The 12,797-nt window shown below is 46.2% G+C and overlaps 2 protein-coding genes across 2 annotated transcripts in view; both read right to left on the reverse strand.

Annotated features, from left to right (window-relative positions):
* Window positions 1-34: 34 nt before the first annotated feature.
* Window positions 35-4,576, reverse strand: ARMH2 (armadillo like helical domain containing 2). Its single transcript, XM_038771517.1, has 2 exons — window positions 4,280-4,576; window positions 35-799 (listed from the first exon to the last, which is right to left on the reverse strand). The coding sequence occupies exons 1-2, from the start codon at window positions 4,557-4,559 to the stop codon at window positions 369-371; spliced, it is 711 nt and encodes a 236-aa protein (XP_038627445.1). The 5' UTR covers window positions 4,560-4,576; the 3' UTR covers window positions 35-368.
* A 3,199-nt stretch (window positions 4,577-7,775) lies between these two features.
* RIPOR2 (RHO family interacting cell polarization regulator 2) overlaps window positions 7,776-12,797 on the reverse strand; it is a 91,012-nt gene continuing 85,990 nt past the window's right edge. The window contains exons 21-22 of the mRNA XM_038771017.1: window positions 11,952-12,042; window positions 7,776-9,224 (exon numbers count right to left, since the gene is read on the reverse strand). Of these exons, the coding sequence (XP_038626945.1) occupies window positions 9,121-9,224; window positions 11,952-12,042 (195 nt within the window). The 3' untranslated portion in view covers window positions 7,776-9,120. The remainder of the gene's footprint in view (window positions 9,225-11,951; window positions 12,043-12,797) is intronic.

Below are 12,797 nucleotides of genomic sequence, written 5' to 3' on the forward strand. Positions count from 1 at the left end.
AACATAAGGAAGACTTAGTCCTGTATTGCTGAGACGAAAGGCGACGTAAGTAAGACTTAGTCGTGTATTGCCGAGATGAAAGGCAACATAAGTAAGAAGTCACGTATTGCAGAGACGAAAGGTAATGTAAGTAAGACTTAGTCATGTATTGCTGAGACGAAAGGCAATATAAGACTTAGTCGTGTATTGCTGAGACGAAAGGCAATGTAAGTAAGACTTAGTCGTGTATTGCTGAAACGAAAGGCAGCGTAAATAAGAAGTCACATATTGCCGAGACAAAAGGCAACGTAAGGAAGGCTTAGTCGTGTATTGCCGAGACGAAAGGCAACGTAAGTAAGGAGTCACATATTGCCGAGACGAAGGCCTCCTTAATGCTTGTGAAACCCAACGAGGAAATACAAGACCTCAGCGTAGTTCTCGGGCCAGCCGCTCCAGTTCTGGCCGGCCAGAAATTTCAGGTTCTGTTTGAGGCCCGGGACCTCCCTCAGGACCTTAATGGAGTGGTGGTGGTTACAAGTGATGACGGACATGAGGTAGCAGGTCCAGAACTTCACCAGACCGGTGGAGTGAAACGCCGGATCCGAGGAGCCGGAATCCCCGTCTGGGTCGAGGTAATCCAGGAGGATGCGAAGGAGATCAAGTTTCTGGGCTCTGGTCTTACTCGAGCCGTTGACGTAGCATAAGCCGGCCAGGCCTTTCAGCAGCTGAATCTTCTCCGTGGCGGTCAGCGTCGGCTCTTGCAAAAGCTGAACCATCTCGGGCATATATTCCAGGGCACACTTCGAACCCTTCGGGCCTCCTGCAAAAGAAGTCCCCGGCGTCATCCCGGCGGGCGGGTTGACGCGAATCGATACTCTTGCCGCCAAAGTTTTGCCCGTTTGGGGTGTTTTGGGTTGGTTTCTTTTGTTGCGGTTGTGTTAGCTTTGATGATTTGGGTTATGATGAAGCGTCTTTCCATTGTTGCCGAATTGCGCTTTCCAATCAATCAATCATATTTATTGAGCGCTTACTGTGTGCAGAGCACTGGACTAAGCGCTTGGGAAGTACAAGTTGGCAGCATATAGAGACAGTCCCTACCCAACAGTGGGCTCATAGTCTAAGAGCTCACACCATCATCATCATCAATCGTATTTATTGAGCGCTTACTATGTGCAGAGCACTGGACTAAGCGCTTGGGAAGTACAAGTTGGCAGCATATAGAGACAGTCCCTACCCAACAGTGGGCTCATAGTCTAAGAGCTCACATCATCATCATCAATCGTATTTATTGAGCGCTTACTATGTGCAGAGCACTGGACTAAGCGCTTGGGAAGTACAAGTTGGCAACGTATAGAGACGGTCCCTATCCAACAGTGGGCTCACAGTCTAAGAGCTCACAGTCTTTCCAAGCGCTTAGTCCAGTGCTCTGCACCCAGTAAGCGCTCAATAAATACGATTGAATGAATGAATGAGATCACAGGCCTTGCATAAATCCCTTCACTGGGCCTCAGTTCCCTCATCTATAAAATAATAATAATAATGGCATTTATTAAGCGCTTATTATGTGTAAAGCACTGTTCGAAGGGCTGGGGAGGTTACAAGGTATCAAGTTGTCCCACGGGGGCTCACAGTCTTAATCCCCATTTTACAAATGAGGTAACAGGCACAGAGAAGTTAGGCGACTTGCCCAAAGTCACACAGCTAATTGGCAGAGCCGGGGTTTGAACCCATGACCTCTGACTCCAAAGCCCATGCTCTTTCCACTGAGCCATGAGGCTCAGTTAAAATGGGGATTAACACTGGAGATTAACCGCGTCCAACCCAATTAGCTCGTGTCCACCCGGGTGCTTAGGACGGTGCCTGGCATTCATTCATTCAATCGTATTTATTGAGCGCTTACGGTGTGCAGAGCACTGGACTAAGCACTTGGGAGGTCCAAGTTGGCAACATTTAGAGACGGTCCCTACCCAACAGCGGGCTCACAGTGTAGAAGGGGGAGACAGACAACAAAACAAAACATATTAACAAAATAAAATAAATGGAATAAATATGTCCCAATAAAATAGAGTAATAAATTCATACAAACATATACATATATACAGGTGGTGTGGGGAGGAGAAGAAGGTAAGGCGGGGGAGGATGAGGAGGGGGAGAGCACACAGTATTGAGCACACAGTAAGTGCTCAATAAATACAATTGAATGAATGAATTCATTCAACAAAACAACAAAACAGAACATTAACAAAATAAAATAGATAGAATAAATATGCACAAATAAAATGGAGTAATAAATTCATACAAACATCTATACAGGTGCTGTGGGGAGGGGAAGAAGGTAAGGCGGGGGAATGGGGAGGGGGAAGAGGGGGAGAGCACGGTATTGAGCACACAGCACTCAATAAATACGATTGAATTCATTCAACAAAACAACAAAACATTAACAAAATAAAATAAATAGAATAAATATGCACTAATAAAATAAAGTAATAAATTCATACAAACATAAACATCTATACAGGTGCTGTGGGGAGGGGAAGAAGGTAAGGTGGGGGGAGGGGGAAGAGGGAGAGCACGGTATTGAGCACACAGCGCTCAATAAATACGATTGAATGTATGAATTCAAAACAAAAAACATTAACAAAATAAAATAGAATAAATATGCACAAATAAAATAGAGTAATAAATTCATACAAACAAACATCTATACAGGTGCTGTGGGGAGGGGAAGAAGGTAAGGCGGGGGGATGAGGAGGGGGAAGAGGGGGAGAGCACACAGTATTGAGCACACAGTGCTCAATAAATACGATTGAATGAATGAATTCAACAAAACAAAACAAAACATTAACAAAATAAAATAAATAGAATAAATATGCACAAATAAAATAGAGTAATAAATTCATACAAACATGAACATCTATACAGGTGCTGTGGGGAGGGGAAGAAGGTAAGGCGGGGGGATGGGGAGGGGGAAGAGGGGGAGAGCACAGTATTGAGCACACAGTAAGCGCTCAATAAATGCGATTGAATGAATGAATTCATTCAACAAAACAAAACATATTAACAAAATAAATAGAATAAATATGCACAAATAAAATACAGTAATAAATTCATACAAACATAAACATCTATACAGGTGCTGTGGGGAGGGGAAGAAGGTAAGGCGGGGGGAAGGGGGAAGGGGGAGAGCACGGTATTGAGCACACAGCGCTTAATAAATACGATTGAATGAATGAATTCAACAAAACAAAACAAAACATTAACAAAATAAAATAAATAGAATAAATATGCACAAATAAAATAGAGTAATAAATTCATACAAACATAAACATCTATACAGGTGCTGTGGGGAGGGGAAGAAGGTAAGGCGGGGGGATGGGGAGGGGGAAGAGGGGGAGAGCACAGTATTGAGCACACAGTAAGCGCTCAATAAATGCGATTGAATGAATGAATTCATTCAACAAAACAAAACATATTAACAAAATAAATAGAATAAATATGCACAAATAAAATACAGTAATAAATTCATACAAACATAAACATCTATACAGGTGCTGTGGGGAGGGGAAGAAGGTAAGGCGGGGGGAAGGGGGAAGGGGGAGAGCACGGTATTGAGCACGCAGCGCTCAATAAATACGATTGAATGAATGAATTCAACAAAACAACAAAACAAAACATTAACAAAATAAAATAAATAGAATAAATATGCACAAATAAAATAGAGTAATAAATTCATGCAAACATAAACATCTATACAGGTGCTGTGGGGAGGGGAAGAAGGTAAGGCGGGGGGGATGGGGAGGGGGAAGAGGGGGAGAGCACATAGTATTGGGCACACAGTGCTCAATAAATGCGATTGAATGAATGAATTCATTCAACAAAACAACAAAACAAAACATAATAAATAGAATAAATATGCACAAATAAAATAGAGTAATAAATTCATACAAACATAAACATCTATACAGGTGCTGTGGGGAGGGGAAGAAGGTAAGGCGGGCGGATGGGGAGGGGGGAGAGCACACGGTATTGAGTACACAGCGCTCAATAAATACGATTGAATGAATGAATTCATTCAGTCGTATTTATTGAGCACTTACCGTGTGCACAGCACTGGACTAAGCGCTTGGGAAGTCCAAGTTGGCAACGTATAGAGACGGTCCCTACCCAACAGCGGGCTCCCAGTCTAGAATGAATGTACAATTGGCAGAGCTGGGGTTCGAACCCATGACCTCTGACTCCAAATCCCGAGCTCTTTCCACGGAGGAAGTCGGCCGTCCTCCAGCGACGCAGGCCCTTGTACCTGTGTAGGCCAACAGCCCCATTTTCATCACCGCCTCCGCTTTGGTGGCCACGGGGAGCTCCGCGTCCTTCAGGCTCTGTCCAAAGCTGTTAATCTTTTCTTTGTGAAACACGTTCTCCACCGTGGTGTAGAACCTTTCCTCTTTCTCCACAAAATAGGGCTGGATGTAGGCATCCCACAGGGCCAAGACCTGGGCGACCGTCTGGAGACAGAACTGCACCACATAATCCCCACAGCTCCTGAGAGCTCTCAGGATGCTCGAGGAGCTTCTCTGAGCCATCGGGCGGAGAACGGGTTCGGGGCCGTAACTGCCTCCTCTAAGGGTGGGAAACGCGGCAGGATGGGCTCCTAGCAACGCTGGAACCCACGTGGAATGGAAAATGATGGAAAAGACCGGCACGTGGACAAAGAAATGGGTCGTCAGCCTGTCCCAATTCGGCCTTTCCTCAGTAGCCTGGTGCGTCGTCCCGCTTTTCAGCCCAAAGCTATTCAGGGAATCGTCGCCGTAAGTCAAATCCAGTCCCGGATTTCCTCTGCGTTCTTGGCCTCGCTCTCTCCGGTTTCTAGGAGGAGGCCGGGTTCCCGTCTGTCCAGAATCAATCATATTTATTCATTCAATCGCATTTATTGAGCGCTTACTGTGTGCAGAGCACTGTACCAAGCGCTTGGGAAGTCCAAGTTGGCAACATAGAGAGACGGTCCCTACCCAACAGTGGGCTCACAGTCTAGAAGGGGGAGACAGAGGACAAAACCAAACATATTAACAAAATAAAATAAATAGAATAGATATGTACAAGTAAAATAAATAGAGTAATAAATACATACAAACATATATACATATATATACATATAAAATCAATCAATTGTATTGAGCGCTTACTGTGTGCAGAGCTCTGTACCAAGCGCTTGGGAAGTCCAAGTTGGCAACATAGAGAGACGGTCCCTACCCAACAGTGGGCTCACAGTTTAGAAGGGGGAGACAGAGGACAAAACCAAACATATTGACAAAATAAAATAAATAGAATAGATATGTACAAGTAAAATAAATAAATAGAGTAATAAATACATACAAACATATATACATATATACAGGTGCTGTGGGGAAGGGAAGCAGCGTGGCTCAGTGGAGAAGAGCACGGGCTTTGGAGTCAGAGGTCATGGGTTCAAACCCCGGCTCCGCCAATTGTCAGCTGTGTGACTTTGGGCAAGTCACTTAACTTCTCTGTGCCTCAGTTACCTCATCTGTAAAATGGGGCTTGAGACTGTGAGCCCCACGTGGGACAACCTGATCACCTTGTAACCTCCCCAGCGCTTAGAACAGTGCTTTGCACATAGTAAGCGCTTAATAAATGCCATTATTATTATTATTATTATAAGGGAAGGCGGGGGGAGTTTGAGTCCCTTTAGTCCCAAGCTTCCCCGCTGCATTTGAAATAATGGGGCGTAATCTTTTCAGTTGATCCCGTGCGGATCTGCTCTATAATCCATACCTCATTACCTTTCCCAGATCTGTTATTCCTTCCTTCGAAGGGGAGGTGACCACTCCATCCGTTACTCCTTGTGAGTGTATAACCTGTGTTGTATTAATTGTATTAACACTAAAATTCCTTCATTCCTTGTAACAATAATGATAATAATTGTAGTGTTTAAGTGCTAACCCTGTGTCAGGCACTGTAATTCACCTGTCTAGTATTTGTTTCGTTTTGTTGTCTTTCTCCCCCTTCTAGGCTGTGAGCCCATTGTTGGGTAGGGACCGTCTCTGTATATTGCCGATTTGTACTTCCCAAGCGCTTAGTACAGTGCTGTGCACACAGTAAGCGCTCAATAAATATGATTGAATGAATGAATCCCGCTTCAGGGCCAGAGAGGGGGAAGAAGATTCGGGAACGGAGGGACTGCTCTTCCCATGTGGGGCTCTACTTCCCCTTCTCTCACCCCCTCGTCCCCCTCTCCATCCCCCCCATCTTACCTCCTTCCCTTCCCCACAGCACCTGTATATATGTTTGTACATATTTATTACTCTATTTATTTTACTTGTCCATATCTCTTCTATTTATTTTATTTTGTTAGTATGTTTGTTTTTGTTCTCTGTCTCCCCCTTTTAGACTGTGAGCCCACTGCTGGGTAGGGACTGTCTCTATAGGTTACCAACTTGTACTTCCCAAGCGCTTAGTACAGTGCTCTGCACACAGTAAGCGCTCAATAAATACGATTGATGATGATGATGATGACAGACGGGAACCCGGCCTCCTTCTAGAAACCAGAGAGAGCGAGGCCAAGAACGCAGAGGAAATCCGGGGCCGGATTTGACTTCCGGCTCATCATTCAATTCATTCAATCGTATTTATTGAGCGCTTACTGTGAGCCCACTGTTGGGTAGGGACTGTCTCTATATGTTGCCAACTTGTACTTCCCAAGCGCTTAGCACAGTGCTCTGCACGCAGTAAGTACTCAATAAATACGATTGAATGAATTGAATGATGAGCCCAAGGGGAGCGCAGCCGGCTCACTTCAGTGCGGAGCGGGCGGGAGCCGATCGCTAAACTGTAATAATAATAATAATAATGATGGCATTTGTTAAGCGCTTACTATGTGCAAAGCACTGTTCTAAGCGCTGGAGAGGATACAAGGTGATCAGATTGTCCCACGTGGGGCTCAAAGTCTTCATCCCCATTTTACAGATGAGGTCACTGAGGCCCAGAGAATAATACTAATAATAATAATAATGGCATTTATTAAGTGCTTACTATGTGCAAAGCACTGTTCTAAGCGCTGGGGAGTTTGCAAGGTGATCAGGTTGTCCCACGGGGGACTCACAGTCTTAATCCCCATTTTACAGATGAGGTCACTGAGCCCCAGAGAAGTGAAGTGACTTGCCCAAAGTCACCCAGCTGACAGTTGGCGGAGCTGGGATTTGAACGTGGCTCAGTGGAAAGAGCCCGGGCTTTGGAGTCAGAGGTCATGGGTTCGAATGCCGACTCCACCACATGTCTGCTGCATGACCTTGGGCAAGTCACTTAACTTCTCTGAGCCTCAGTTACCTCATCTGTAAAATGGGGATTAAGACTGTGAGCCCCACGTGAGACAACTTGATCACCTTGTAACCCCCCCAGCGCTTAGAATAGTGCTCTGCACATAGTAAGCGCTTAACAAATGCCATCGTCATCATCATCATCATCATCATCATGACCTCTGACTCCAAAGCCTGGGCTCTTTCCACTGAGCCACGGGACTTGTCTGCTGTGTAACCTTGAGCAAGTTACTTGCCTTCTCTGCGCCTCACTTACCTCATCTGTAAAATGGGGATGAAGACTGTGACCCCCTTGTAGGACAGGAGCAGCGTCCAACCTGATTGCGTTTGCATTGGCCCCAGCACTTAGAACAGTGCCTGGCACATAGAAAGCGCTTAAAAAAATACCACAGTTATTATTATCCCAAAGGCATCCCGGAGTGGACAAGGACAACCACGGAACAGCCGCCGGGGGCCGAATTACTAATTCAAAAATAATCTTTATTAAGACACGGACAGCCAGAAACCCCGTAGGTACAAATGTGACGATTTAGAAGGTCAGGGCTGAAAGAGAAGGAATTAAAACCTCATGCAATAGGAGGAATATTAAAAAAAAAACCCTGTGACAAGACTAGACAGCCTTCCATTAAAAGAACCATTTCCTCCCTTGGCTTAGTAAACATTTTAGGCTATAGCAGGGTACCTTTCAGTGCGGTGGAGATCTATATACAGCTAAAATAAAAATATACAGATCTATGTACATTGCGGCCCTTCACAGCTGAACTATCCGCCTCGCCTGTAATTTTCGCTTGTGGCTGAAACGTGTTTCTTCAACAGCCCCCACGAACGGGTGTATTTCGTCCTGAGCGGCCTGCGGTCGGGTTACCATCCCTCAACTGAACGACGCTCCCTAGTTTTCTCCCGAAATTTTAAAGGCCGGGATTTTAAACCCCCTTGGCCCCCCTTCCCGCCTCCGTCTTCCTCTACCCACTTCACCAAGCTCCATTTGGCCCCCGTGTCGCAGCTGGAAGTCAAGGGGTGTGAACAGTGTAAGAATTTCAGCAAGTCGCTGCCGCGTTTTCTTCTGCGAAGAGAAGGGTGAGTGGACCAGCTCAGAGGGTATCAGCCTTTCCCTTGGATCGAACAGAAGCAGAGCAACAAAAGAAACACTTCAAAACCGTCGGCGTGATGGAGCGAGGAGACAAAAGAAATCCAAAGGGCCCGGAAGAAACAACGCCTTTCCATTTAGATCTTTCCGGAGGTATCCAGCTGGGTTTCGGAAAGGCAAAACGCGACTGGAAAAAAGCTGTTTTCTGATGCTTTGGGTTTGATGCAACAGAAGTCAATCAATCCCAGGACGGGATAAAGAGCAGCCAGCCGGCACCTGACACTTATCACAGCTTGGAGAGAAAGGCTTTCTGCTGGTAACACCTCCTCACCTCCTCCGTTCTCCCTTTCGTAAACACAGCATCGCCTAATTCCGTTTCAAGATGGCCCAACAGCTTCAACCAAAGAGGGAAGAAAAGAAAAGACCGGGATCCTGTAAGACGCCCAATTCCGAAACGCTACGAAATGGAGACCGAGCAGAGACCTGTGGGCAGAACCCGTCGCTGTAAAACGTTTTAAACAAACCCACCCCGCGGTCTCTTTCCGGAGGGAACGGTCAAATGCCGTTCGGGATCCAGGCTGGCGATTCTTCTTTTGATGAATCACTGAGGTTCCCAGCCACCTCTGCATCCCGCTACGCTTGGCCATTTCTGGGAATCTACCAGAAATGTACCACCCTTGGTTACAGAGATCGTCCGGTGGCCTGCGGAGATGTCTTGAAGGGTCAGGACATCGTTTCTGCTCCTCCGTTCCCACGGTGACCTCCAATGGGAGCGCGTTCCCGGGGAAACCGGTCCAGCTGTTCGTACGCCAGGCGCCCGTCTTCCCCTGGACAAAAAGCAGGATTCGTCAGGGCACAGCCCGTCCCGGTTCTTAAAAGCGGAACCGTTTCACACGGAGGCCGTCGAGGGCTACAGATGCGACGCGAGACTGGAAGTGCCAGGGAGCAGCCGAAAATACTTCTAGTTCGGCAGTGCGGGAAAACCAGAATGATGGGGATGGTATTTACTTGGGGAAGCCGCCTCGCTTCATCATCATCAGTCGTATTTATGGAGCGCTTACTGTGTGCAGAGCACTGGACTAAGCGCTTGGGAAGTACAAATTGGCAACATACAGAGACAGTCCCTACCCAACAGTGGGCTCACACTCTAAAAGGGGGAGACGGAGAACAAAACCAAACATACTAACAAAATAAAATAAATAGAATAGATATGTACAAATAAAATAGAGTAATAAATATGTACCAACATATATATACAGGTATATATTAGGAGGCCTTCCCAGACTGAGCCCCTTCCTTCCTCTCCCCCTCGTCCCCCTCTCCATCCCCCCCATCTTACCTCCTTCCCTTCCCCACAGCACCTGTATATATGTATATATGTTTGTACATATTTTTTTTACTCCATTTATTTTATTTGTACATATCTATTCATTTTATTTTGTTAGTAAGTTTGGTTTTGTTCTCTGTCTCCCCCTTTTAGACTGTGAGCCCACTGTTGGGTAGGGACCGTCTCTATATGTTGCCAATTTGTACTTCCCAAGCGCTTAGTACAGTGCTCTGCACATAGTAAGCGCTCAATAAATACGATTGATGATGACGATGATGATGATATATATGCAGTCCCAAATCATATCTGGGATGGTCCTCCAAACTGAAGATCGGTCTACTGGGGGGCTCAGTTCAGCGGTAAAAGGGGGACTGTGAGCCTCATGTGGGACAGGGACTGTCCAACCCGATTTGCTTGTATCCACCCCCAAAGGGCTTAGTACGGTGCACATGTGTTGCACGTAGTAAGCGCTTAACGAATGCCACAGTTATTATTATTATTATAAAGCACAGACTGGGTGCCAAGCTGTCTTAAATGCTAAATTAAGATAGAAGAGAGTCTGATGGGTCACAAGGGGCTCACAATCTGAGTCCTTTCCGGTGGTGGGATTGAGGGGGTGGAGAAGAAGCATGGCCTAGTCTGGGCCGGGAGTAGAAAGATCTGGTTTCTACTCCCGGCCCCGCCTCTTTGTCTGCTGTGTGACCTTGGGCAAGGCACTTCACTTCTCTGGGCCTCAGGTACCTCATCTGTAAAATGGGGATGAAGACTGGGAGCCCCACGTGGGACAGGGACTGGGTCCGGCTTGATTACCTCGTATCTACCCCCGTGCTTTAGAATCAATCAATCAATCAATCGTATTTATTGAGCGCTTACTGTGTGCAGAGCACTGGACTAAGCGCTTGGGAAGTCCAAGTTGGCAACATATAGAGACGGTCCCTACCCAACAGCGGGCTCACAGTCTAAAAGGGGGGAGACAGAGAACAAAACCTAACATACTAACAAAATAAAATAAATAGAATAGATATGTACAAGTAAAATAAATAAATAAATTTATAAAATAAAATAAGAGTCCATGGCCACACATATAATGATGGCATTTATTAAGCGCTTACTATGTGCAAAGCACTGTTCTAAGCACCAGGGAGGTTACAATGTGATCAGGTTGTCCCACGGAGGGCTCGCAGTCTTAATCCCCATTTTCCAGGTGAGGTACCTGAGGCCCAGAGAATAATAATAATAATAATAATAATAATGGCATTTGTTAAGGGCTTACTATGTGCAAAGCACTGTTCTAAGCGCTGGGGAGGACACAAGGTGATCAGGCTGTCCCACGTGGGGCCCACAGTCTTCATCCCCATTTTACAGATGAGGGCCCTGAGGTGCAGAGAATAATAATAATAATGATGATGGCACTTGTTAAGGGCTTACTATGTGCAAAGCACTGTTCTAAGCGCTGGGGAGGACACAAGGTGATCAGGTTGTCCCCCGTGGGGCTCACAATCTTCATCCTCATTTTACAGATGAGGGCCCTGAGGTGCAGAGAATAATAATAATGATGATGATGGCACTTGTTAAGGGCTTACTATGTGCAAAGCACTGTTCTAAGCGCTGGGGAGGACACAAGGTGATCAGGTTGTCCCACGGGGGGGCTCACAATTTTATCATCATCATCATCATCAATCGTATTTATTGAGCGCTTACGATGTGCAGAGCACTGGACTAAGCGGTTGGGAAGTACAAATTGGCAACATATAGAGACAGTCCCTACCCAACAGCAGGCTCACAGTCTAAAAGGGGGAGACAGAGAACCAAACCAAACATACTAACAAAATAAAATGAATAGATATGTACAAGTAAAATAAATAAATAAATAGAGTAATAAATATGTACAAACATATACACATATATACATTAATCCCCATTTTCCAGATGAGGGAACTGAGGCCCAGAGAAGTGAAGTGAATTGCCCAAAGTCACACAGCTGACAATTGGCGGAGCCAGAATTTGAACCCATGACTCTGACTGCGAAGCCCAGGCTCTTTCCACTGAGCCACGCTGCTTCTCTAGCCATACCCCTTTTTCTTCAGGGACTCAAAGACAACAATAATAATAATGCTTGTATTTGTTAGGCGCTTACTACGTGACCATCTCCCGCCTGGCTGGAGAGGGAAGCTTTTTCGACCAGTTCCCGGGATGGATGAGATGTTGGTTGAGAATTCCAACTCACCGAGAGACAGCAAGGTCTCGGAGGCCAGCTTCCGGATGTCTTCCCGGTCGGAGTGGCACAGCATCACCAGCAGTTCCGTGCCCTCGGTGGCCTACGGGATGACAGGGCTTGGAATTGCCGAGGTCCGTATAATAATAACAATAATAATGATGGCATTTGTTAAGCGCTTACTATGCGCAAAGCACTGTTCTAAGCGCTGGGGAGGGTACAAGGTGGTTAAGTTGTCCCACGTGGGGCTCACAGTCGATCCCCATTTTACAGATGAGGTCACTGAGGCTCAGAGAAGTGAAGTGACTTGCCCAAGGTCACACAGCAGACATGTGGCAGGGCCGGGATTCGAACCCCTGACCTCTGACTCCAAAGCCCGGGCTCTTTCCACTGAGCCACGCTGCTTCTATGCCGGGTCAGTGACCCTCCCCTTGAAGTTCCCCCCGAAAAGGGGGCTTTTCACCCACCATCCAACTGGCCATTCCCCTGCAGCGGCTAAGAGACCTGTTCAGAACGGAAACCCCCATCCCTACCCCCACCAAACCTTCTGCTCTTTCATTCATTCATTCAATCGTATTTATTGAGCGCTTACTGTGTGCAGAGCACTGTACCAAGCGCTTGGGAAGTACAAGTTGACAACATATAGATACGGTCGTACCCAACAGTGGGCTCACTCATTCATTCAATCGTATTGATTGAGCGCTTACTGTGTGCAGAGCACTGTACTAAGCGCTTGGGAAGTTCCAGTTGGCAACATATAGAGATGGTCCCTACCCAACAGCGGGCTCAGTCATTCATTCAATCGTATTTATCGAGCGCTTACTGTGTGCAGAGCACTGTACTAAGCGCTTGGGAAGT

The sequence above is a fragment of the Tachyglossus aculeatus genome, chromosome X2 (assembly GCF_015852505.1).
Source record: "Tachyglossus aculeatus isolate mTacAcu1 chromosome X2, mTacAcu1.pri, whole genome shotgun sequence".
Classification (NCBI taxonomy): Eukaryota; Metazoa; Chordata; class Mammalia; order Monotremata; family Tachyglossidae; genus Tachyglossus; species Tachyglossus aculeatus.